We start from the raw sequence: 22,086 nt of genomic DNA, 5'->3' as shown, positions 1-22,086 counted from the left end.
AGATTGTTTATGCCTGTAGGATAAAATCCGTGCTTCAGGGTTCAACAAACCGAGGCAGAACACCCGAAAAAACATCTTAGAATCCCTTTATAACCCAATCAAGATCCGCCCTGTGATTAATCCTTTTTTCCAGGGAGATCTTTATTGGCATCAGCAGCCTCCCCAAAGAGAGCCAACTGTCAGGACGCCAGTTTTCAGGTCCTTCCTTGTAACTGCTGAGATTAAACAGATGCCTTCTAATTAGTAATATATATGTGTCTCCTCTTAATCCCACAGCACAAAGACCTGACAAGAGTATCGAGTGGCCATCGCCTGGAGCTGTGGATCTGAGCTAAAGAACTTGCACGTTTAGCTCCAGATGTAGCTGCTTTCCCACAGATGGAGCTCTCCCGTGTGCACGGCTGCTGTTCTACAACACACAGCACCAGCAAAAACCAAACTACTCCACTCATTCTGTCTTCAGAGCTCTGTGTACGTAGTGTGAAAAATGCAGTTGTGATTCGTGCTAAGATGTTTAATGTTTACAGGTATAACCAAATGAGGCACGGACTCTAAACTTGGAAAAGGGAAAGGGGGTTAAGTTCTATGTAAAAAGTTATGAAACTTGTTTAGGAACTTATATTGATAGAGCCAACTAACATTTTAAGGGTTAAGCAACTATATAATAAGGGCCTGCTAACATTTTAAACCACATAATTAATATCTAGTTTAGAGCTGTATGTAACTAATTGTGCTAAAAAAAGCAGGACTTCATTAAATGCCGAGATCAGAAGTTTTACAGCACCAGCTGCAACCTTGAGGAGACAAGACAGCCAAGAGTTGCAGCAAAAAGGGGGCGCCAGGCTGGTTGCAGTTGGTTTGGCAGCTCGAGTTCCAGCCAGTTCCTCCTCATGAGCCAACGGTAAAAAGTCCACTGTGACGAAGCTGAAGGAGCTTCATCCAAAGACCCTAAAGACCCTTCCTCAAATTCACCAAGTGACACTGCGCAGGCGAACAGGGGAGGGGCAAGGAGGGGAATATGGAAATGGTTATCTGAGACTCATTTTAATAAAAAGCGGGAAAGGTCATGAATATGTATAGGCGTTTCTGGGGTCATTATGAATATGTAATACCATACTGTATTTAAGCATACTTCTTATTGTTAAAAGTGTGCGTGTTGGGCAGAGTGAATCCCCCGCACACCCAGCGCTGTTTTGCTTATGCTCTAATGAACACGTTTAAAGAATACAATTAAGGAATTGGATTAAACGTTGTTTATCCATAGAAAAAGCGTAAGTTATTTATTTCAGTAGTCTGAATTATTCTTTCTTAACTATATAATTGACCTGTTCTCTCTTTTATGGAACAAAGAACCAGGAAACGAGAGGAAACTATTCACAAAATGTGATTTCGGAAGCTCCCCGGGTGTCTGGCAGTATGTACAAAGAGGACATGCTTTGCCCTGTTAAAGAAGTTTATAATAAATGTGGGCATCTGCAGCTACCTGAAATCTCCAAATCTCACAGAGCTCTCCTGGACTAGAAAGAAGGAACCACAACTCACTCAACTTTCTGCGGATCCTACTTGTTTTTTCCTCCTGAAAGGAGGACACACGATGGCTTCTGCAAGGAACCAGAGCAAACCAAATCTTCTTAGACAAAAGCTAATCTGATCAGTATTAAAGTAACTATAGCAGCAATAAGATATCACTAGAGATACAGAATAAATTGTGGGTTGATCAGATTTTTTTTTTTTTTTTTTGCTTTATAAGAGGAGCGGCACCATTGCAACACACACCATTAAAAACTGATAATATTACAGCGTATTAAAGACTGCTGTGCTGCTTTGGGCTTGCCAGTGCTGTGCTAGCCAGGCTGCAATCACGCCAGCTGCACAGACAGTTAAACACAAACCACAATCAGACACATAACAAGTTATGTAAAATATAAACCCAGCGGACACCCAAGGAGCCCGTCCAGCCCGCAGAGATCCCCCCTGTGACCAAACCCCTTCCGAAACGCCTGTGTCCACACAGCGCTGCGGAACAGGCAGCGCTCGCCCGCTCAGATTTAAGGAGCAGCTCGGAAGCACCTGAAACCCTCACCAGGGGGCTCCAAACCTCTTCTCGCAAAACGTGCTTCTCACTCAGCTCTTTCCTTTCCCGCCCGCTCCCCGAGCAGCCCGTGCCTCGGCCCGCCCGCCGCGTACCTGCGCTCTCCTCGCGGTACAGTCTGGGCAGCCGCAAGCACAGGGTCCCTGTCTGCTACACAACCTGCGCCGCTAATTAGCACATGCATTTCCTGTAAGAAGGCCAAAGACTTTAATTACAAAAAAATAAAGGCTGCAAAACACCAAATAGAACCCCAAAATATCCAGCGTAACTACGTTGTTGTTTTCTAACGTAGCTGTTCTTTGTCAGCAGGCACCTGGTCAATAGCGGCAAACACGAGGTCATTTCCCGCACAGCGCTCCATTTCCGAGCCTTGGGCTGTCCAGCTGCACGCACACCTGATTCCGGGAGATAATTAATCACTGTGCTGGCTCGCCTGATGCCGTTAGTTAATTAATGACCGTGCTCGCCCACCGGCCGGCAGAGCCGGGCTGCTGCGGGGCCGCTCTGTGCATCACACCGGTATTTCCCTCTGCAATAACACCCCGCGGTGTGTCTCCTGGGACAGACAGCAGCGTGCCCGCTTTCAGAGCTCTGATTGCAGCCCCGTTTACACCACAGTTACGCACTGATGTACCGCTGCCTTTTGAACACCTACGGGGGCTCCCGCTGCGCCGAACGCTCCGAGCTCCGGTGCGCACACGGCGTGCGGCTCTGCTCTGCGGAGCGGGAGCCCCGCAGCGCCGCGCTCCGTGTCTCCCCATCCCGTCCGACCGCGGCGGGGCGGCGCTCGGGCAACGCTCACACACAGCCGGGCTGAGCAGACGCCAGAGCCGGGCTGAGGGAGACACAGCTCCCGCAGAGCCCCCGCCCGGCTCACCCTCCGCTCAGCCCCGCTGTGCTCGCCCCTGCGCCGGGAACGCGGCTCCGGGCACCGGGAACGCGGCTCCGGGATGCCGCCCCAGCACCGCCGCTGCCGCCAACGGCCACGGCGCGCGGCGGACCGAACCACCGCCGCGGGGGGCGGCGCTGCCCCACCTCCTGTACCGTCGCCTTCTTCCGCAACTTTACCTCAACTTCCGCTCGGCAGCGCTTCCCCCCGCGCGGGTGCTGGCGGCCCGCGCGGGCAGTGACGCCACGGGCCCTGGCGGCCAATCCGGGTGCGGCGGCCCCGCTCGAATCTTGGCGGCGCGGGGCGGGGGCGCCGCTGGGCGGGCTGGGCTGTGCGCGATGAGCGGGACCGCGGCGCGGCGGGAGCTGCCGTGCCGCTCCGTGTCCCTCAGCAGCGTCGCCGCCGACACGCTGACCCCGCTGAAGGAGCTGCTGAGATGCCCGGGCGCCCCGCAGGCCGGCCCGGAGCCGGAGGGCCGCGGGCAGAGCGGCGCCGGGGGAGCGGCGGGAGATGCGCGGCAGCCGGCGGGCGGCGGGGCCGGGTGGGAGCGGCTGGATGCCAGCGTCCTCCGGGCCTACCTGAGCCCCGGCGCCGAGCGGCGGCTGAAGCGCCGCGCCGGGGAGCCCGCGGCGCACGAGTCCCCGGCCAAGGTGTTCCAGCGGCTCAAGGCCCAGGCCGCGCGGCGGCGGGAGCGCGGACCGCCCGGCGGCTGCAGCGCCGACTCCATCCTGACGCCCGGGGCCGCCCAGCGGGCCCCGCGGCAGCCCCGGCCCGGGGCGCAGGGCGGGCGGGACCCCCGCGCCCCCGCGGGGCAAGGTGCGTGCCCGTGGTTCTCCGCGCAGTCTCTCCGTGTTGAGCGCTCGGCTCGCAGCGGCTTCCTCTGCATGTCGCTTGCGGTTCCTCCAGGGGCAGTGAAAAGCAGCCGGTGTGTGTTCATAGTTTAAAAAAGTTATCGGTATAGGTGTTGTTTCTCCTGCACGTGGCTGGGATTACTTCTTTTGATGTTTCCGTGGGGGAGGTTAAACGCTGAAATGTGTGTGTACCGTAGTTGATTTCCCTTCGCCTTTATTTGCCTCAGAAGTTTCCCTTCCCTGGTATTCTCTCTCTTGCTCAGTCTGGCTTTAACTCTTCCCTCTGTTCTTTTCATGAATGGGATTGCGTTTTTGCAACATCTTGAAAAATAGAATTGTACTTTATAAGTTAAAAAAAAAAAAATCTTTAACTAGCTTAACTACTCCATGCAGTCAATATAGGGAGGAGAGAGGTTCGTGGAAGAATAGTTTGGGGTTTGAAATCCCTCGGGGGTGTTTCCCGGGCGCTCCACGCTGGGACTCTCAGCACATCCTCCTCTGCCCGGCTGCCGTGCTGCTGTTATTGTCATGCTGTGAACAGGCCCACTGGCACATTGGCTGGTTCATCAGAAAGGTTCTGCTTTGCTGCTCCATGTATTCCCGTTTGAAATACGGTACCCAGGAACCTCATGTACCAAACTTCTGTCATGCAGTTTTGGGTGGGGGTTTGTGTGCGTTCATTTTAAGACCGAACTGCAGAGAACTGGGCTGATTGCTCAGCCTGTCTTACCTGGGCCCTGGCACAGGCAGCTGTGCGCAGCCTTCACTGGGGTTATCGAGTTGCTCTCAGCAGAACTCGCAGTTACGGAGCTGGCAGTGCCCTCGTTTTATGGTTAGATGTGAAAAAATCTTGCTGCAATGCAAAACCACTTGTGTTGGAGGCAATAAAAATGAGATTAAGCCATTATTATGGTGACTGGAAAAAGGAAAACATCGCACCCTATTTTTAATAAAAGGGAGCAAGGAGGACCCCGGGAATTACAGACCCGTCAGCCTCACCTCTGTGCCTGGTCAGGTCATGGGACAGATCGTGACAAGTGACAAGTGGCGTCCCTCGGGTCCACACTGGGACCAGTACTGGTTGATATCTTCATCAGGGGCACAGACGGTGGGATCAAGGGCTCCCTCAGCGCGTTTGCGGGTGACGCACCTGAGGGACGGGATCCACCCAGAGGGACCTGGACAAGCCCCAGGGGTGGGTCTGTGAGGGTCAACAGGGCCAAGTGCAGGGTTCTGCACCTGGGTCAGGGCAGCCCCGGGTACCGACCCAGGCACCTCCACACTCCTGTTGGTTCTGCAGGCTGGGTGACGCCAGACGTGCACACACACACCTGAGGGTGTTGCTCGCTCCCATGCAGCTCAGGTGACCGCTCACCCCCGGTGAAAAGGGAAACGTTGTATTGCACATCCCTCTTGGGAAAGACAAGAAAACATGTTGTACAATGGAATTTAGTATCTTATGCAGCGTGTGCTTTGCTTTCCTTGCTCCCTACATGAAGATGTTTTTCTCCCCCAAATTCAAAGATTTGTTTGTTTGTTTTCGTATTGTTATTTTCCAGAATTATTTTGCACTCAGATTCTTAAGAAGCAAACCAGAAAAGCACTGGCCACAGACCCAATTTTAATGGAATCCCCTCAGAAGTTCTTCTTGCGTGTAAAGCGGAAACTGCAGCAGCAACAAAAAGGTACTTGGTATTGCTCTTAAAAATGCCTCAAACGCTCCCTTGCCTTCAGGGTCTCTGCTCTTGTGTCAGATCTCCAGCATGCTTTGGCAGAGCATCACTCTTCTTTCTTTGTTGTCTGCGTGCAGTGGAAAATGGAGCAAGAAACCTGCAAGTGTGCCTTTGCAAACCCAGAGGTGGCATTAGACTCGGTTTAGCTCCGGTTTAGGCCGCAGGCTCTGCCCTTGATGCTCGCCGTCCTCAGCCCGTTGGGCGCTCGGTCTCTGCTATCGAAAGCCGCCTGCCCGCGGGCTCCCGAGCCGCTCAGAGCTCCTCAGAGACCCGGTGCAACACTCTGCCATTTCAATGTGAAACCTGCTGGAAAAATCCTAAACCTCTTATTTGCCACTCTTTTTTTTATTTTAGCTTTTAATACATAAAGACGAAAGGTTTGGTTCTGTGAGAAGTTCTCTAGTATTTGTTTTTTTTCATATAGTTATTTGATAGCAACCCTGTGTATGCATGTGTCCTGTAATTCAGTTTCACAAATGCTGATGGAGAAAATGACACATGCCAAAATCCACAGTGTTCAGCTTCAAAACTGATCTTAGTTTACCTGAAAACTCAACCCCCAGCGCTTGTAGCTCCTGGCCCAGCAGCCGCACGGCCAGAAGCCCAGATCCTGAGGGCTGTAAAGGTGGGAATTTTATGTGATGTTTGTTTTCATGAAAGCGTTGTTGTTGTTCTGCAAGGAGGGTTCGTTCGAGAAAAGACAGGAAGACTGGTAAAGATGTACTGTTAATGGATATGGTGTGTGCTAGCTTGGTTTCAGGGAAAAGTGGGATAAGACCTTAAGAGCAGGAGTGTCGATCCCGTGGTGAGGAAACACTAGTCCGAACAAACCCAAAGAGCGGCTCGCTGTTAACGTTAACAATTGCAATAGGTAGTGCTCTCACAGTTGTATTGCTAATCAATATAATCTCTGATTAAAAATGGAGCAACTTATCAGGGTATCTTTATTAATTCTCAAATATCACTGTCTACTTTGCTATTACTTTTTGGTTTTTTATTGTGCAGATCCAACGCCTTCAGACCCAGTCAAGCAGAACATTCCTCCTTCCACAGCCGCCGAAAAGCCGTTTGTCACATCTGCTGTTGCTGAGCAGCTCAGGGAGGATCCTACAGAACATGGGGCCGCTAATAAGGATGAGCAGGATAATTTCCTCATAGAATCAGTGGATGCTGATGATGAGATGTCTCAAAATACAGTGACTGATTTTGCGACTTTAAACTCCCCCCATTTTAAGAATGGGAATTGGTTAGAAGAAAGGCGGGGACATGGAGAAGCAAAACGTGCTGAACCTCGTCAAGACAGAAGAGAGTTGCGGCCAAGTAATAAGGAAGCGGCTCACGGAGTAGAAAAGACACTGGAGACTAATTCTGCAAAGGCCTCTCAGTGCTCGTGTGCCATTGCGCTCTCTGCTTCCAAAGCCCATGTTCTGAGGAAGGAAAAGCCGAAAAGAGGCTGCGAGGTGCCTGTGGACAAGACTCACACAGACCCTGCTGCTGGGAAAGCAGACAAAGAGGTGGGAGAGCTTCGTGCTTTAGGGCATTGACGTGTTCCTGTGGGCTGCTGCAGCTCGGAGTTGCGGTTTCTTTCTTCTTTTCTTGTCAAAAGTAGCGAGCGCTCAGAAGAGAACAAACCATTACATTATCAGATTGTACTGGTAAATGCTTTCTCATCAAAAGGGTTTGTTTTCCCCATCTCTTTAATGTGTTAATTGCCCTGTGTTGGTGTGATGGTCATGAACCAAGTCGCTGGGCAGTCCAGCTCCTGGTCAGCACAAAGCCAAGGAGAGATCTTTCCTAGCGGTAGCCTGGGCACGGTTCTAAACTGAGCTGCATCCGTACAGCCCATCGTGAGATGAAGTCTGGGCTTTCCTACGGAACATCCAAGCTTCTGTTAAATTAAGTGGGCCAAGAACGTTTTCCCAAGAGAGCGCTCTGCAGATGGTTTTGGTCCGGTACATGTTGGCAGCGTTGCAGCTCCCTCGCTGCATCTGCGGGCGGGCAGGGGTTCTGAGGCTGGGGAAGCACCTTCCCAGGGCTGCGTTCCCTCTGTTCCCTGGGGAAATCCGTGGGGTCGCAGTCCTCCACAAGTTAAACAAGTTAATTATTTAGTTCTCGTTAAGCAAGTCAATTGCTTTGTTCTGCCTCACCGTTGTCAAGCATGTTTGATACGTTTTCCTGTATTAAAAAATTAAAAAAGTTACCGTTGCTGGTAACTCAGCTCTGCTGAGCTTTTCTTTAGATAAGGAGCAGATATCCATTAACATTAAAGATTTCTAGCTGAGTAGAGGATGCTGCAGGAATTGTTATTGGGCAGCGCAGGTCTGGTACCGGCCCTCAGGCAGGGGTAAATCCTCCATGGTCAAAAGGCAGACGTCATTACAGCAAGGAGCTGGAGTTTAGTAACTGAAGTTGTGAGGAGAAATAGCCATAGTTTCAGATGTTAAAAGATCGTTTTCTGATCAGCTTTTTTTTAAAACAAAGTAATGTGTTTCATACAGAGCTTTCCAAACTGCAGCTCAAGTGCAACTGGCTTCCTGGCACTTCAATGCAAAGTGGAGGTACCACAGCTCCGGGAGTGCTGGTACTTCGCAATATCAGATACGGCCATTTCAATACCAAATTTTAACAATAATGCAGCTAATAAATACATTTTATTTTTCATGGGTAACTTTTTTCCTGAGCAGGAAGGGAGGACAGATGACGAGAGGTGTGGCACAGGGTTGGTGTTTTTGTGAGGAGCTTTTTGGATAGAGGCCTCAGCCAATTGCTTTGGCTTCTGAAAGTCACCATTTAATTACTCAAAAGTTTCTATCATTTAAATCCCTGTCTTCACTTGTGCGTCAGACTCCAGCTTGATTGTGCTTCAACATTTACGTGTTTAACGGTTAATTTCAGTTTTTCTGGTCTGGGCAATGGTGCCTAAATATCTTAAGTTATAAATGAGTTAATTTTTATCTTGCTTGCTGATGTTGCATAGCTTAGCCTGATTGAAAAATGACTCTTTGTTTTGTTTTTGGTAACAGAAAGCTGTCTGCCTGACGAGTTGGAGAATTAAGGTGATGGATGGTAACACTGCAATATGTGTTGAAGGAAAGCGCAAGTAAGTTCCCACGGGGTGGGTGTTGGGCGTCTGAGCGGGGGCTCCGCAGGCTCTGCCGCCCGGGGCTGCGGCTCTGGACTCGGGCTCTTGCCGTATCTCACTAACTGTTGGAGGCTGAGAAAAGACAACCTGGTGCATCCCGCCACTGTCTGTGCCATTCATAAAACGTGTAACACTGCCAGTCTCATGTGGAATATCAATATTCCAGTTTTAAATTCTGTCTTTTATGAAAACCATGTTTTAATTCTGTTCCTCTTGTTATCTTTTCTTAGAGATAGGAAAAACATGACTTGGCACAGTAATGCGATTGTAGAACGCATAAGTTACAACCAAGTGAAAACCTCATCCGGCAATGTCTACTTGCTGCAGGGCAGGATGGATTTGGCTTCGATGCGGAAGGAGGGTAAGAAGATGATTCTTAATGTAGCACTACAGACCGAGGAGGGCTGTAGATCAATGACTGGACTCACCGCTGAGGTGAACGGTTCGTCTTCTCCTGCCAGTTGGGCTCGGTGGGGTTTCAGCGACTCCAGATCAGGTTCCTCAAGGCCGTCTCATGTTCACTGTAGCTGGCATTGGTAGGGAGCTGCACTCAGAGGGCTTTCCCAGCACGAACCTGGCCAATGAACACATTATTGTAAAGAAACGTGTTGTTTTTTTCAATTAAGATTGACCCTACGTAATTTTGGTCAATCTTCTGGCATTTAAATAACGCTAAGACATTCAAATAAGGATTGTTTATACACTACTGAAATGACTCTGGTGTTCGCATTCTGTCTCTTACTATTCAGTAATTAACGACCAGCCCTGCAAGGGCACGTGGAGTTTCCGTTTGGAGACAGACTGGTTATTGTGTCAGTGCTTTAGAATTTGGTATACTGATCCATCTTTAGGGTCTAAGTGGTATGTTATACCAAATCCAGCAAAACTTCCTGCTTCAGGTTGTTTTGAAGCTTGTGGAATTTTATAGGAACTTTAATTTACACACAAAGCTAAAGGAAGGTCAGGCTTTATTCTGTTTTTCTTGCATTCTGTCATGTTCACTAGTAAGGAGCTGCCTTGTTCGTGCTCACAGGCAGGGCTAGGAAGGTGCAGATCACCCGTGGCATGGATGGCATAGCACTTGCCTTAACACAGGTGCACGTTGTGCATGATCGCGCTCTTTAAATGAGCAGATACGCGCTTTCTGCTCTTCCAGGTCCAGCACGAGGCATCCAAAGATGTGTCTGCGACTCTGGTTTCTTCTCATTTGCAGTACTGGGCTGCATTCTGATAAATTCCTGCCTTAGCTGCTCTCTGGCTTGAAATGGTTTTTATTAATTCCTCTGGTAAATACTTGTTTGTATTTTACTGTTCTGAGGAGGAAGAGTGACGATCAGACTTGTGAGCAGAGGGGCTCAAGTACTGCAGAGGTTTCCAGAGCCCTAGAGTTAATGGTCAGTTCCTCTGATCTTCGGGTTTGGCACTATGGCAAAACACCCTCCTCTGCTCGCCCTCGCTCCCAGCATCCCCAACACACAAAACCGTGTTGGGGTCCGTGTGGAAAATACCATGAACAGATTCAATAGTGATACATGAATCACAAGGGAAACCAAAGACAAGCACAACCATTGGTTTGTAGGGTTGTTTCCCCATTTCAGAGACAAGACGAGAGTCGTTCTGCTGTACCTGTGCTACCTCAGGAACTTCCCAGGTTTATAATACTGTTGCTGGATACTCTGATGTACCTGTAATGAACGGCCCCTTGGTTGACTCCTGTGTGCACGACTCCCCTCACAAGTACATTCCTCTCCTGGGCTGGGGGAGCCCATCTCCTCCTAGTGTTAAAGACGTAGTGAGCTTCTGAGGTGCTTACAACCCCTCGTCCTGCTGGATGGTAATTCTACCCTTGCTGATTAAACATATTGCTCAGCTACCGCTAATGCTGCTTCTGTTTCAAACAGGATTTCCCTACCGTTTCACCAAAAAATTTTTATTTGGGTTTTCCAAGAAGTGGAAGGAATACGTTGAGGAGCTACTTGAGCAGAGGAGAAGGTAATTTCTTCGGAGATTCTGTTCCATTGTGGTTTTCTTTCAAGTAGTTATTGAGATTTTGCTTTTGAAGAGCACTATGCTAGGGGAATACAAAAGATCGTAGATGTGTACGTGAAGACTACGTGCCAGGCTAATCCTGCCGCTGCTTCGGAAGGCCACGCTTTCACGTTCTTCATGACGCTGGTTTGGTGTTGTTCTGGTGTGTCTTACACCACCTCGAACACAAGCGAAGGGCTTGGCCGCTGTGGCGGCTCCGTGTGTGTGGGCACAGGGACACTGCGCGCTGGGGACGTGGCCGAGTTACTCTGTTGTTAAAGGACAGCTGCTCCACATGTTTCTTATTTCCTTCCTTAAACTCCAAATCATTAGGAAAGAACAGAAACGGAATAGTAGTGAGGATGAAAATGAAGACATGGACTTGGAGGTGGGTCCCTCTGTGTTGAAACATACAGAAGATTTAGCAAGAGGAGCAAAGAAAGCTGAGATCAGGAACACCACCTATGAAGTGCTGCCAGGCTACAATGAGAATGCTTGTGAGTATTTAATAACCCTTTTCTTTGGAAGAAGGGCTGGCTTTTCTGAAAGCTGCTTTCCCTGGCAGGTTTATTTTATGGCGTGTCCATGGTTTTGCCATAGTTAAGGCCCAGGGAGTGAAAAAAACAGCTGGAGATGGATGGATTGTGGAAGAATTAATTATGCTGGCTTTGTTTCCAGAGGAAAGGGTTGTAAAGCGATAGCCCAATGATGCACCTTTGTTTCTTTGCCCTATAATGCAATCCTGGCTTTCCTAGGGACACGAGTAGCTTTGGGGTTTAACTTGGACTTCTTTCTGGCTTGAACACTTTGAAAAGCACAACAGAACATTGTAGTAAGTTTTACGTGTCCCACACAGTTGGCGCAGATGAGCTGGATTAAATGCAGTGCTGCTCCTGGGCTCGTGAAGCCTGCAAACCGGAGTTTTCAGTACACTCTTTGGGAGAAAACTTGTTTGTTTGTGTTCTTCTCTTGTAGATACGACACCAAACCACAAATTAGTGTCCAGTGACCCAGACAGAGTTTACACGCGTAGCGGCCGCCTTGTTAAACCACCGTTAAGTTTCTGGTGTGGGCAACGTGAGCTCGTGGATCAGCAACTAAATGTTACTATAGAGAAAGGAGGAGTAGATTATTTGAGCATGGTAAGATCATTTTCCATATTGTTACTCCAATGTATCTTAAATACAATGAATAAACCTGGTATCTAACAGAAAGAGTCCAGCTCTTACAAGGAACTGAAGAGGCAGGAAATCTTGAAAACATTATTAAAACATTTTAAAACGAAAACCCAGATAGTCTTAATCTCTGTATGACCAGATAATCATTGTTGTCTGTAAAATGGAGATAATGGGGAATTACTTCTGGATAAAATACAGGTATTTTTGGAAGATAAATACATAGATATTTTTCAGTTGTGGTTTAGAGTATTAAACTTGAAAGGGAATGCGGCCGAGTAGCTTTGGTTGCATGTGTTTGTGTGAACACCTGTGTCCGTACGTACCGGGCAGTGGAAGTGACTTGGGAACCTCCCAATGCTGAAACCATTTGGCTTTTTCAGAGCTTGATGTGTAACCTTGCAGAGGTTTACATTAAATTGTTCTGTTTTGAAGATGTTTAGTAGTGAAAGATCCCAAAAAAAGACCGGCTCCGACTCCAAGAAGAAAGAAAGCAAGCACGTAATGAGGGCAATGGAAGAAAGACCAAAAAGCCGAAGTAAAGGTAAAAAAATTGTGGTTTTTTTTCAAGTTATTGACAAGAATCGGTGGGATTACGAGCTGGGTGCCAGAGCAGGATGGTGGTGTCCCGTTAGTGCAAAGAAACTATTTAAATCTTTAAATGGTCGATTGCTTCTTCTATGAAGATTTATCAGAGTAGCATCGATGCCTGGTTTCCTAGTGCTACAGCTCCAAATATAAACGAAGCTTGTAAATCACTTCTTTATTTACACAACGGGAACACGCAGATTTCTGGGCAGCAATTGAAATGAAAGGATTGTGATTGTTGGCAGCTCCTGCGGATCTCGGAGCCCGCCGCGTTCACCGCGCCGCTGAGCTGGGCTCTGCCTCTACACTGCATGAATTACAGTACACAAAGTGCCTGTGTGGGCAAAAAAGTGTGTTAACAGTTTTAAAACCTTGATTTTTAAAAAGATTTGGGGAATGACGGAACCCTGAAAACAATGTAAATATAAAGCAGAAGTTTCTCTTTTAAAGCAACTGCAATGTTTCCCGCAGAAAAGCCCTTTGTGGCACAAGCAAAGCTTTTGGGATGCTGATGTTTGCTCAACCTCAGCCACAGCATTTCAACAACGTTTTGTGTTCACTGTTTTATTCCCTATCTGCCCAGTACTTCCACGTTCCCTTCTGTAGCCTCGATAATCCTGACTGCTGCAGCGGGGGAGGCAGCCTGTCCCGAACTGTGCAGGGGGAGCTCAGCGCTACAGGTGGGGTCAGGATGCGTCCTCCTTGTCAGAGTCCCGTGGGAATGGATTTTCTCTGCTTCTCGAGTGCCGGGACACGCTGCCGTGTCTGTGTCCTGAAGGGTGTAATCCCAAGCACACAGGAGCGTACACCAGGGCAGCAGAGCTTCACTTAATCCTTCCGAGACACACGATGGGAACAGAGGGCAGTGGTCTCAGGAAGCTTTGCTGGCTGCTGGTTTTCCTCTCTCATGTTTGGTAAAGTTATGGAGCTCCCTTAACAGCAGAAATGAGTTAGAACCACAGAGTTGGAAGGACCCCCCGGATCGCTGGGCGCAGCTGCTGTCCCCGCACAGGACAGCCCAGCGCACGGCAGAGCTCGCGGCTGCTGGCAGGTGGCTCTGTGGAAACGGGCCGCACACAACCCGTGCTACGTGTACAGACGTGATGGAACGTTTCCTCACGTCCCCACTTTGTCTCTTCAGTGCCATTTGGCCATTTCAGAGGGACACAGTGCTTAGTTCACCTGTCCCAGCTGTTCCCAGCGAGCCTCCCCGCGCTCACGCTAACCCTGTGTGCGGTTACCGGCCGTGCCGCTCAGCCCCGCTGCCCACGGAGCACACAGACCGCGGGACGTGTTACACACACAGTGAATTTACCTTGCCAGGTGCGATATGACTCTGAGCTCCTCTCTTTCAGGGCAAAGCAGTGAAAAAGGAGTAAGTTCCCAACGACCAAACAAGTCTGCTGGAAGCAGGAAGCCCAGGCGCTTAATTTCAGATGATGACGGAAGTGGAGATGCAGTCAATAGTACAAAAACTAAATGGCAGCTTTCTGCTAAGCTGACTCCCTCAAGTACTGCAGTACTAAACAAACATAACTCTAACAGCAGAAGGGGAATGACAAAGGAGAAGAGAGGAACAGGACATGGAGACCTGACCATGTATCAGCAGGCTTACAAGTACTCCTTGAGGTCAGCCAAACAACGTCAGGACAAGCGTTTACCAGAACTGTCAAGCAGAGATGAGGAAGAGGAATCCAGCGAAGACATCCCACTGGCTATCAAAAGGAAAAATAAACCTTTATTTCGAAAAGAGACTCAAAACTCGCAACCTTCCTCAACCGGTGGCAGCTCCCGGGGGGACACACGCAGGGTGTGGGGTGAGCAGAGCACAGGCCCGCACCACGGTGGCTCCTGCCCCGCGCCGCCGAGGGACAGCGCGCCCAGCGCCGCCCGCCGCTCCCCTGCGCGGGAAGGGAAAGCGCCCGCCAGCGCGCCCAGCGCCGCCCGCCGCTCCCCTGCGCGGGAAGGGAACGCACCTGCCCGCGAGTCCAGTGCCTCCCGCCCGCCCGGGAGCGCGAGGATGGCAAGAGGCAGGTTCCACCATCTGAGGCTGCTGGAGTCTGACACGGAGTCTGAAGCCGATGAGGAGCAATCTCAAACAAAACAAAGGAATTCAAAAGTAGCTGATAAAAACCTAAATGGTCAAGTTTCTCAGAATGCCAAGTCCTCAGCAGCAGAAGCAAGAAAACCCGAGAGGGAAAGAATTCTAGGGAATTCTGCACCTTTTCCAAGGGCAACTGATGGCTGGTCTGAAAAGGAATTGCAGAAGCTCTACAGGCAAGTGGCTGCTCCGTGCTCACAGGGCAGAGGTTCCCTCGGCCGTCAGGAGGTGTAACGTACGGCAAGGTTTGCTGGGCTGGGTTTGGAGTGTCAGATTCGGCCTCTTTCACCTTATTTCTAAGTTTTCCTTTACGTTTTAACTCCCTTTTGCAAAATAAATTTTGTTAACAAATTAGAAAAAAAGATGGTAAGCCAGAGGTAGCATCTTGTCTCCCTAACAGGAAAAAATGTTAAACATGACATGCTTATGTATTTGAGTCTTGCAAAGGGAAGATTAACTGCAAACATTTTTAGTTAATGCATTGTCCAATTCCTTAAGCTACTGGGTGGTATTTAATATATGCGTTAAGTAATAAAATGACCATATTTGGGTTGTTTCCTTTAGATTAGAAACCTGAAAAGGCACGACGAGCTCATGTTTTGCGGGATGGGGGGCATCTGCTACTAATAAGGGGGAAGTTTGTCTTGTGAGCCGTTAGCTTAAATCATTCCAGGAAACTTTTAGAGCACCTGGATAAGACACCAGGGACAAGACTCACATCCAACAGCCAGAAGGGAGCTTGGAGCCAGGGGGGTCGGGCTCTGCTCCCCAGGAACAAGCGCCAGGAGCAGAGGAAACGGCCTCAAGTTGCACCAGGGGAGGTTGAGGTTGGATCTGGGGAACAATTTCTTCCCCAAAGGGCTGTGGGGCATTGAACAGGCTGCCCAGGGCAGTGCTGCAGGGTTGGACAGATGAGGTTCTCAGGACATGGGGCAGTGCTGGGGTAGCTGTTGGACTGGATGATCTGGGAAGTCTCTTTCACCGAAGCCCTGCAGTGATCCCCGGGGGGGCAGCCGGTCCCTGTGTGTTTCCCGTGGCAGCAGCGCGGGGTCCCCGGCGTGACGAGCGTTGTGGCTCTGTTCTCTCGGCAGGGCCGTCGCTGCGTTCCCAAAGCACAAGAAGGGCTTCTGGGTGGAGGTGGCCATGGCGGTGGGCTCCCGCTCCGCCCAGGAATGCCACCACAAGTACGTGGAAGAACAGCAGGCAAAGGGAACCAAACCACGCGCCAAGAAAACCACCGCTTCAGAAAAAAAAGAACAGAAAAGTACCGACATCTTGGTTCTGGGTATGTTGCTGTCTTTAAATAATTTATAATGTTATATTTATTATGTAACGGGAGATACAGACACAAAGACACATCAGGGCCCAGTAGCGAAGAAGGTTATCTGCTGTAGTACAGAGTTATGTGGCAGAGCTTGAAGTGTGTCATAAATCACAGTATCACAGTATGTTTGGGATTGGAAGGGACCTCAGAAGATCATCCAGTCCAATCCTCCCCCGGAGCAGAAATGCCCAGCTGAGGTTACACAGGAAGGTGTCCAGGCGGGTTGGAATGTCTGCACAGAAGGAGACTCCACAACCTCCCTGGGCAGCCTGGGCCAGGCTCTGCCACCCTCACCAGGAAGTTTTTTCTCAAATTTAAGGGGAACCTCTTGTGTTCCACCTTGATCCCATTACTCCTTGTCCTATCATTGTTTGCCACTGAGAAGAGCCTGGCTCCATCCTCCTGACACTCACCCTTTATATATTTATAAACATTAATAAGGTCACCCCTCAGTCTCCTCCAAACTAAAGAGCCCCAGCTCCCTCAGCCTTTCCTCACACGGGAGATGCTCCACTCCCTGCAGCATCTTCGTTGCCCTGCGCTGGACTCTCTCCAGCAGTTCCCTGCCCTGCTGGAACTGAGGGGCCACAACTGGACACAAGATTCCAGGTGTGGTCTCCCCAGGGCAGAGCAGAGGGGCAGGAGAACCTCTCTGACCTACTGACCACCCCCTTCTAACCCACCCCAGGTACCACTGGCTTCCTGGCCACAAGGGCCCAGTGCTGGCTCATGGTCACCCTGCTGTCCCCAGGACCCCCAGGTCCCTTTCCCCTACACTGCTCTCTAATATGTAATTTCCCAACCTGTACTGGAACCTGGGGTTGTTCCTGCCCAGATGCAGGACTCTACACTTGCCCTTGTTAAATTTCATCAGGTTATTCCCCGCCCAGCTCTCCAGCCTGTCCAGGTCTCTGATGGCAGCACAGCTTCCAGTGTCACCATTCCTCCCAGCTCGGTGTCACCAGCAAACTTGCTGATAGTATGCTCAATTCCCTTGTCCAAATCATTAATGAATATATTGAATAGTATTGGCCCCAGTACTGCCCCCTGAGGCACTGCACTAGATACTGGCCTCAACTAGACTCTGCACCATTGACTACCACTCTCTGGCTTCTCTCCCTAAGCCAGTTTGCAATCCACCTCACTACTCTATTGTCTAGACCACACCTCCTCAACTTAGCTGTGAGGATGCTGTGGGAGACTGTGTCAAAGGCTTTACTGAAGTCGAGGTAGACCACATCCACCGCTCTGCCATCATCCATCCACCCTGTTACATTCTCATAAAAGGCTATGAGGTTGGTCAAGCATGACCTACCCTTGGTAAAGCCATGCTGACTGCCCCTAATAACCCTCTTCTCCTTGATATGCCTTGAGATGGCACCAAGGATAAGCCGTTCCATCAGTTTCCCAGGGACAGAGGTGAGGCTGACCGGTCTATAATTACCCGGGTCCTCCTTCTTGCCCTTTTTGAAGACGAGTGACATTTGCTTTCCTCCAATCCTCGGACGCCTCTCCCTAATACAAACTACAAACCAATCTGGAAAGTGCCGGCAACTGCAGAGCCGGCAGCCGAAGTCCTGGACTGGACTCTGCAGCCAACCGGAGCTGGATTCAGTCTGTCCCTGGCCTCGGTTCGCAGGGACGACTCGCAAGGTCCTCTGCTAATGTCGCCATAAGGAAAAGGGACGAGATCCTCATGGTCTCCCACTTTTCTATGAAGTATCAGGTGAATGGGATGTTATACTGGGTTGGTCAGTTTTTGGTCACCTGTTTCTCGTTGCCCCTCTCCCGAGATGTCCATCCATCCTTATCCATGACCTCGCATTCCATTGCTATGTCTACCCAACATGGATCTGGCTTTCAGGAAAATGCAGCGGATCTGAAGCTTTAGCTGACAGGCACATTCACTACAAGAGAAACCTGTTTGTAACAAAACCAGGACAATTGTATAAGAACTCAAAGGGTCACAAAGAAACTACAAGACATTTCCACAAAGCAGAGATGAACTGTGTCCCCAGCAGTGATCGTACTTAGCCAGTTTTAAAACTGTTACCTAGCTGCTGTCTAGAATAATTAATATTTTGATTCACGTAGATAAGAAAGAGCCGGTTCCCATAACTGCCAAAGTGGGAACCTTAAAAAGAAAGCAGCAGATGCGCGATTTCCTGGACCACTTGCCAAAGGACAACCATGACGACATTTTCACTGCGACGCCCTTTCAGAACAGAAGAGTAAAGGTAAACCTGGGAAACCAGTCTGTCTGTGGATGTGCTTTTCTGGTTGGCGTTTGCAAGTCTGCTGGTTCAGTTCCATCAGTAAAACCTTGTGAATTGGGGGGATCCTGGGGACAGCAGGGTGACCATGAGCCAGCACTGGGCCCTTGTGGCCAGGAAGCCAATGGGACCTGGGGTGGGTTAGAAGGGGGTGGTCAGTAGGTCAGAGAGGTTCTCCTGCCCCTCTGCTCTGCCCTGGGGAGACCACACCTGGAATCTTGTGTCCAGTTGTGGCCCCTCAGCTCCAGCAGGACAGGGAACTGCTGCAGAGAGTCCAGCGCAGCCACCAAGATGCTGCAGGGAGTGGAGCATCTCCCGTGTGAGGAAAGGCTGAGGGAGCTGGGGCTCTGGAGCTGGACAAGAGGACACTGAGGGGGGACTCATTCCTGGGGATCAATATGGAAAGGGTGAGTGTCAGGAGGATGGAGCCAGGCTCTTCTGGTGACAACCAGTGACAGGACAGGGGGCGATGGGTGCAAACTGGAACACAGGAGGTTCCACTTAAATGTGAGAAGAATCTTGTTGGGGGTGAGGGTGGCAGAGCCTGGCCCAGGCTGCCCAGGGGGGTTGTGGAGTCTCCTTCTGTGCAGACATTCCAACCCGCCTGGACACCTTCCTGTGTAACCTCAGCTGGGTGTTCCTGCTCCATGGGGGGATTGCACTGGATGAGCTTTCCAGGGCCCTCCAACCCCTCACATTCTGGGGTTCTGTGATGCACTTTTGGTTTTGCTGTTACCTGACCAGACCAGCTCTATTAACACCAGCACCTCGGTCCCACCGGGGACTCCGAACTGCGCCTGTACGTCTCTCGATGCAGTTGTTCTTGTGTGGGTTTTCTTGGTAGCTGCAGCCCATTTCTGGTTCTGACATTCATCCAGAAGCACGTTGTAGCTCGTTGGACAATCAGAATTTAAGCAGTGCTATCTTCATTGCTTTCTGTAAATTGCAGCGTGCGATGGACAACTCCCCATGAGTAGCGTGAGCGGATTTGCTATGAAAGAGTGGAGGCATCCGTGTGCCAGCTGCTGGTTGTGCAGAGGGGTTCTGCAGGAGCCTCCTCTTCTGGCAGAATCCCGCTGCAGGCAGCGTTCAAAGGGTTCTCCTTTCTGTTGCTGTCCAATTCATGTTGCCCAGCTTGAGCTGTGCCCAAGACACTGTCCCCCTGTGTAGCGTGTGCTGAGGGGTGCAGCTGAACCCTGTGTGTTTAGGAGTGGTGGGCGGAATTATTTGCTGTGCGAAGCAGCACAATCTTTGATTTGTTCTGAACTTGCACCTGCTGACTTTGTCCTGTCCCAGGGCCGGGCGGAGCTCCTCCCCAGGACCTGCTCTGCTCCTCTGTCGCTCCTCTCTGAACTTTTCCTGTTCTTCTCTGTCTTCAAAATGGAAGGAGCAGAAGTTCACAGTGTGATCCTGAACCCTGCTGAGCAGTAATGGTCAGCTTTAGCTCATACTTGTAATCAGAAATTATCTAACTGTCCAGCAGCAGCCAGAACAGGCCAGCAAGGTGTTGGGCATCAACGGGAGGAGGATCGAGGGCGAGACAGAGGCACCATTTGGCTGCTCTGTGGTGTCCTGGCGCCCCGCTCGGCGCCTCGCAAGGGGCGCGCTGGAGGCAAAAACAACTCAAGTGAGGGAACGGAGCAGCTGCCGATGGCGGGAATAGGGTCAGGGACCCTGGTGAGGGGCAGGGGTGGCAGCCGGGCTCCAGCGGCGGAGAGGCCGTGTCCTGCTGCCACGCAGGGGCAGGTGCGCCAGGAGCCTCTCCAGCACAGTCACTGATTGCTCTGATGCGGCTTTGTAGTTGCCAACGCTCCGGGGAAGCCAAGATAACGATGACGTCTTCACCCTCACGGACATCCCCATCACACCCGCCTCGTCCGTGTTCTCCCTGGCGAAAACCCCGCAGTGCGAGCACATCAGCCCCGGGATGCTGGTGCCCATCAACAGGTAGGAGCTGGGGCTGGCCTCTGCCCACCTTCGCCTTTCTCCTTTGCCTCAAGGCGGATTTTTGTCTTCTGAGCAAGATCACTCCTGGAACCGGGACCCCGGTTCGGTTCCCAACCGAGAGCACGCGCGGGAGATCCCACGCTCCCCGGGGGATGCTCAGCGCCAGCGCTTCCTTTGGCAGCCTCTGAGCTCCTCAGCCAAGGCTGGTCCGGAACAACAGCGCCAGCGCTTTGGGCTTCCGCTCAGCAGAGGGGTCTCTGCCCGCTCTGAGTCTTAACCCATTAACCCAATTGCTTCAGGCTTTACTGAAACCAGAATCATCTTGAAACCTGCAGAGTCAGTGGCATTTTACCTAACAGACATGAACTGAGCTTCATCTGGGAAGGTGACACAGCTTTGTCTGACACTTAGGATGGGTTCCAGCGTGTGATCTAATTACACACCTGGAGCTGCTGTTATCTTTAATTGACCAACGACTGTTTTTAATGGTCATGCTAATTGTGTCCTGGATTAGAGCTGTACGTGCAACGCCTGTGCCCGTACCAGCGATTGCGCAGGCGGCACGCACACTGACGCCTGTGATTCCACCTGCAGGAACGATTACGACAGGCACGTGTTCCGCATGCAGAAGAACACGCAGGGCAGCAGAGGCACCTGGGACAACGTCAAGAAGGCGGTAATGCCGGTTTGCTTGAATGTCGCCTGGTTGGGCCTTAGCGATGCAAAATGTCACCAAGCAGCGGGGAAAAGAATCCTGGGATCACAGGCTGTTTGGGATGGAAAACAGGAACCCTCCCCTGCACCCCCAGACTTCTGAATTTTGTATCTATTGCTCTGGGAGAAAGTTTCTTTTTATTAGAAAAGAGCTATTTCTTGTCAGGATAAAATATATGGGTTTTTTTCAGGATTTAACTGCTCTTGAATTCTGTGATAACAATAATTCTGGAAACAATAATTCTCACCTGTATCACAGAGTCCCTGAATTGATGTATTTGTTCCCCCGGTATCCTGAGTTCTGAAATTCTTCTGGCTCTCCCATGCAAAGCTGAGATCGCCGGGGCAGAACCAGGGCTGTGCCTCCGCTTTAGCGCGGGCGGCAGCCGCACCGTTCGCGTGTTCGGGAGCAGCTCTGAGCGAGCCTCTTGTCCTTTCCCTAGGCCGGGGCTGTGATCGGGACGCCGGCTTCGCACAGAACCAGGTTCACTTTTGATCACAGTAAGTACCTGTTGTGAAGTACTTGTTGTTTCTCCTTCGTTTCGGGCCCTTTCACTTTCACGTCACCACCACCTTGTTTGGTGTCCACAATCTGGGCATTTAATAAGTTTTCTGCAGTCTGTTTCTCACAAGTGTCTTTGCTTTTTGGACCTTCTGTGACTTCTTTTCACACTAATCCCGTTTTTCTTATTGCAGAAGTGAAGGAGACGAGTGTTGTAGGGAAGCTCTTTGAGGCCGAGGCAGGAGACTCATCCAGTGAAGAAAAGGACGATTCCTATTTTTCTGATGACTGAACTTCATGGACGTTATTAGTTCAACGCTTGCGCACCCCTCCTGCGAAGCGAAGGGGTCTGGCCACCCCTCCGATGTGGTGTTGCTGTGGAGTTGAGTTTAAGCTTGACCTGCAGTGATTTTATGTGTTTTAACACCATTCTCCTCGTGCTGCCTGTCCTGCAACGTTTGTCGTTTTCCATGTGTACAAAGTGGCACTTTCTTGCCCAGCCTCCTCCTTTCCCTACCCCGTTTGTCCTGGGGGAGGCAGAAGTGTACTTGGACACCAAGTACCGGCAAGGTTTAATTCACTTAAGATGAAATATTGCTGTACAATAAATTTATAATGGTAGGCTGTAACTAATTAAAAAGCAATTCCCATTTTCTCTGCTGAGAGTTTGAATTTTTACAGTTCCTGTATGTAATTAAAAAGGACAAGCTTATTTTACTCCTGTGTG

At 50.4% G+C, this 22,086-nt stretch overlaps 1 protein-coding gene across 1 annotated transcript; it reads left to right on the top strand.

The window, feature by feature from the left end:
* Positions 1-3,261: 3,261 nt before the first annotated feature.
* Positions 3,262-22,076, top strand: MIS18BP1 (MIS18 binding protein 1). The gene is made up of 16 exons (XM_082058340.1): positions 3,262-3,797; positions 5,392-5,517; positions 6,571-7,079; positions 8,589-8,665; positions 8,938-9,068; positions 10,609-10,699; positions 11,069-11,232; positions 11,711-11,877; positions 12,346-12,454; positions 13,854-14,819; positions 15,666-15,884; positions 18,018-18,160; positions 19,998-20,143; positions 20,738-20,819; positions 21,301-21,358; positions 21,554-22,076. Exons 1-16 carry the CDS (start codon positions 3,320-3,322, stop codon positions 21,649-21,651), a joined length of 3,564 nt encoding a protein of 1,187 aa, XP_081914466.1. The 5' UTR covers positions 3,262-3,319; the 3' UTR covers positions 21,652-22,076.
* Positions 22,077-22,086: the final 10 nt, after the last annotated feature.

This window comes from Streptopelia decaocto, assembly GCF_964273445.1.
Source record: "Streptopelia decaocto genome assembly, chromosome: 7".
NCBI lineage: Eukaryota > Metazoa > Chordata > Aves > Columbiformes > Columbidae > Streptopelia > Streptopelia decaocto.
This window is presented reverse-complemented; position numbering and strand designations above follow the sequence as displayed.

What these genes read in the sequence shown, in the direction of transcription:
- MIS18BP1 (XM_082058340.1), top strand. Translation starts at nt 3,320, where the DNA reads ATGAGCGGGACCGCGGCGCGGCGGGAGCTGCCGTGCCGCTCCGTGTCC. An exon ending in GGCTTCGATGCGGAAGGAGG is followed by an intron (nt 9,069 to 10,608) that starts GTAAGAAGATGA and finishes TGTTTCAAACAG; the next exon opens with GATTTCCCTACCGTTTCACC. An exon ending in TTCAGAACAGAAGAGTAAAG is followed by an intron (nt 18,161 to 19,997) that starts GTAAACCTGGGA and finishes GCGGCTTTGTAG; the next exon opens with TTGCCAACGCTCCGGGGAAG.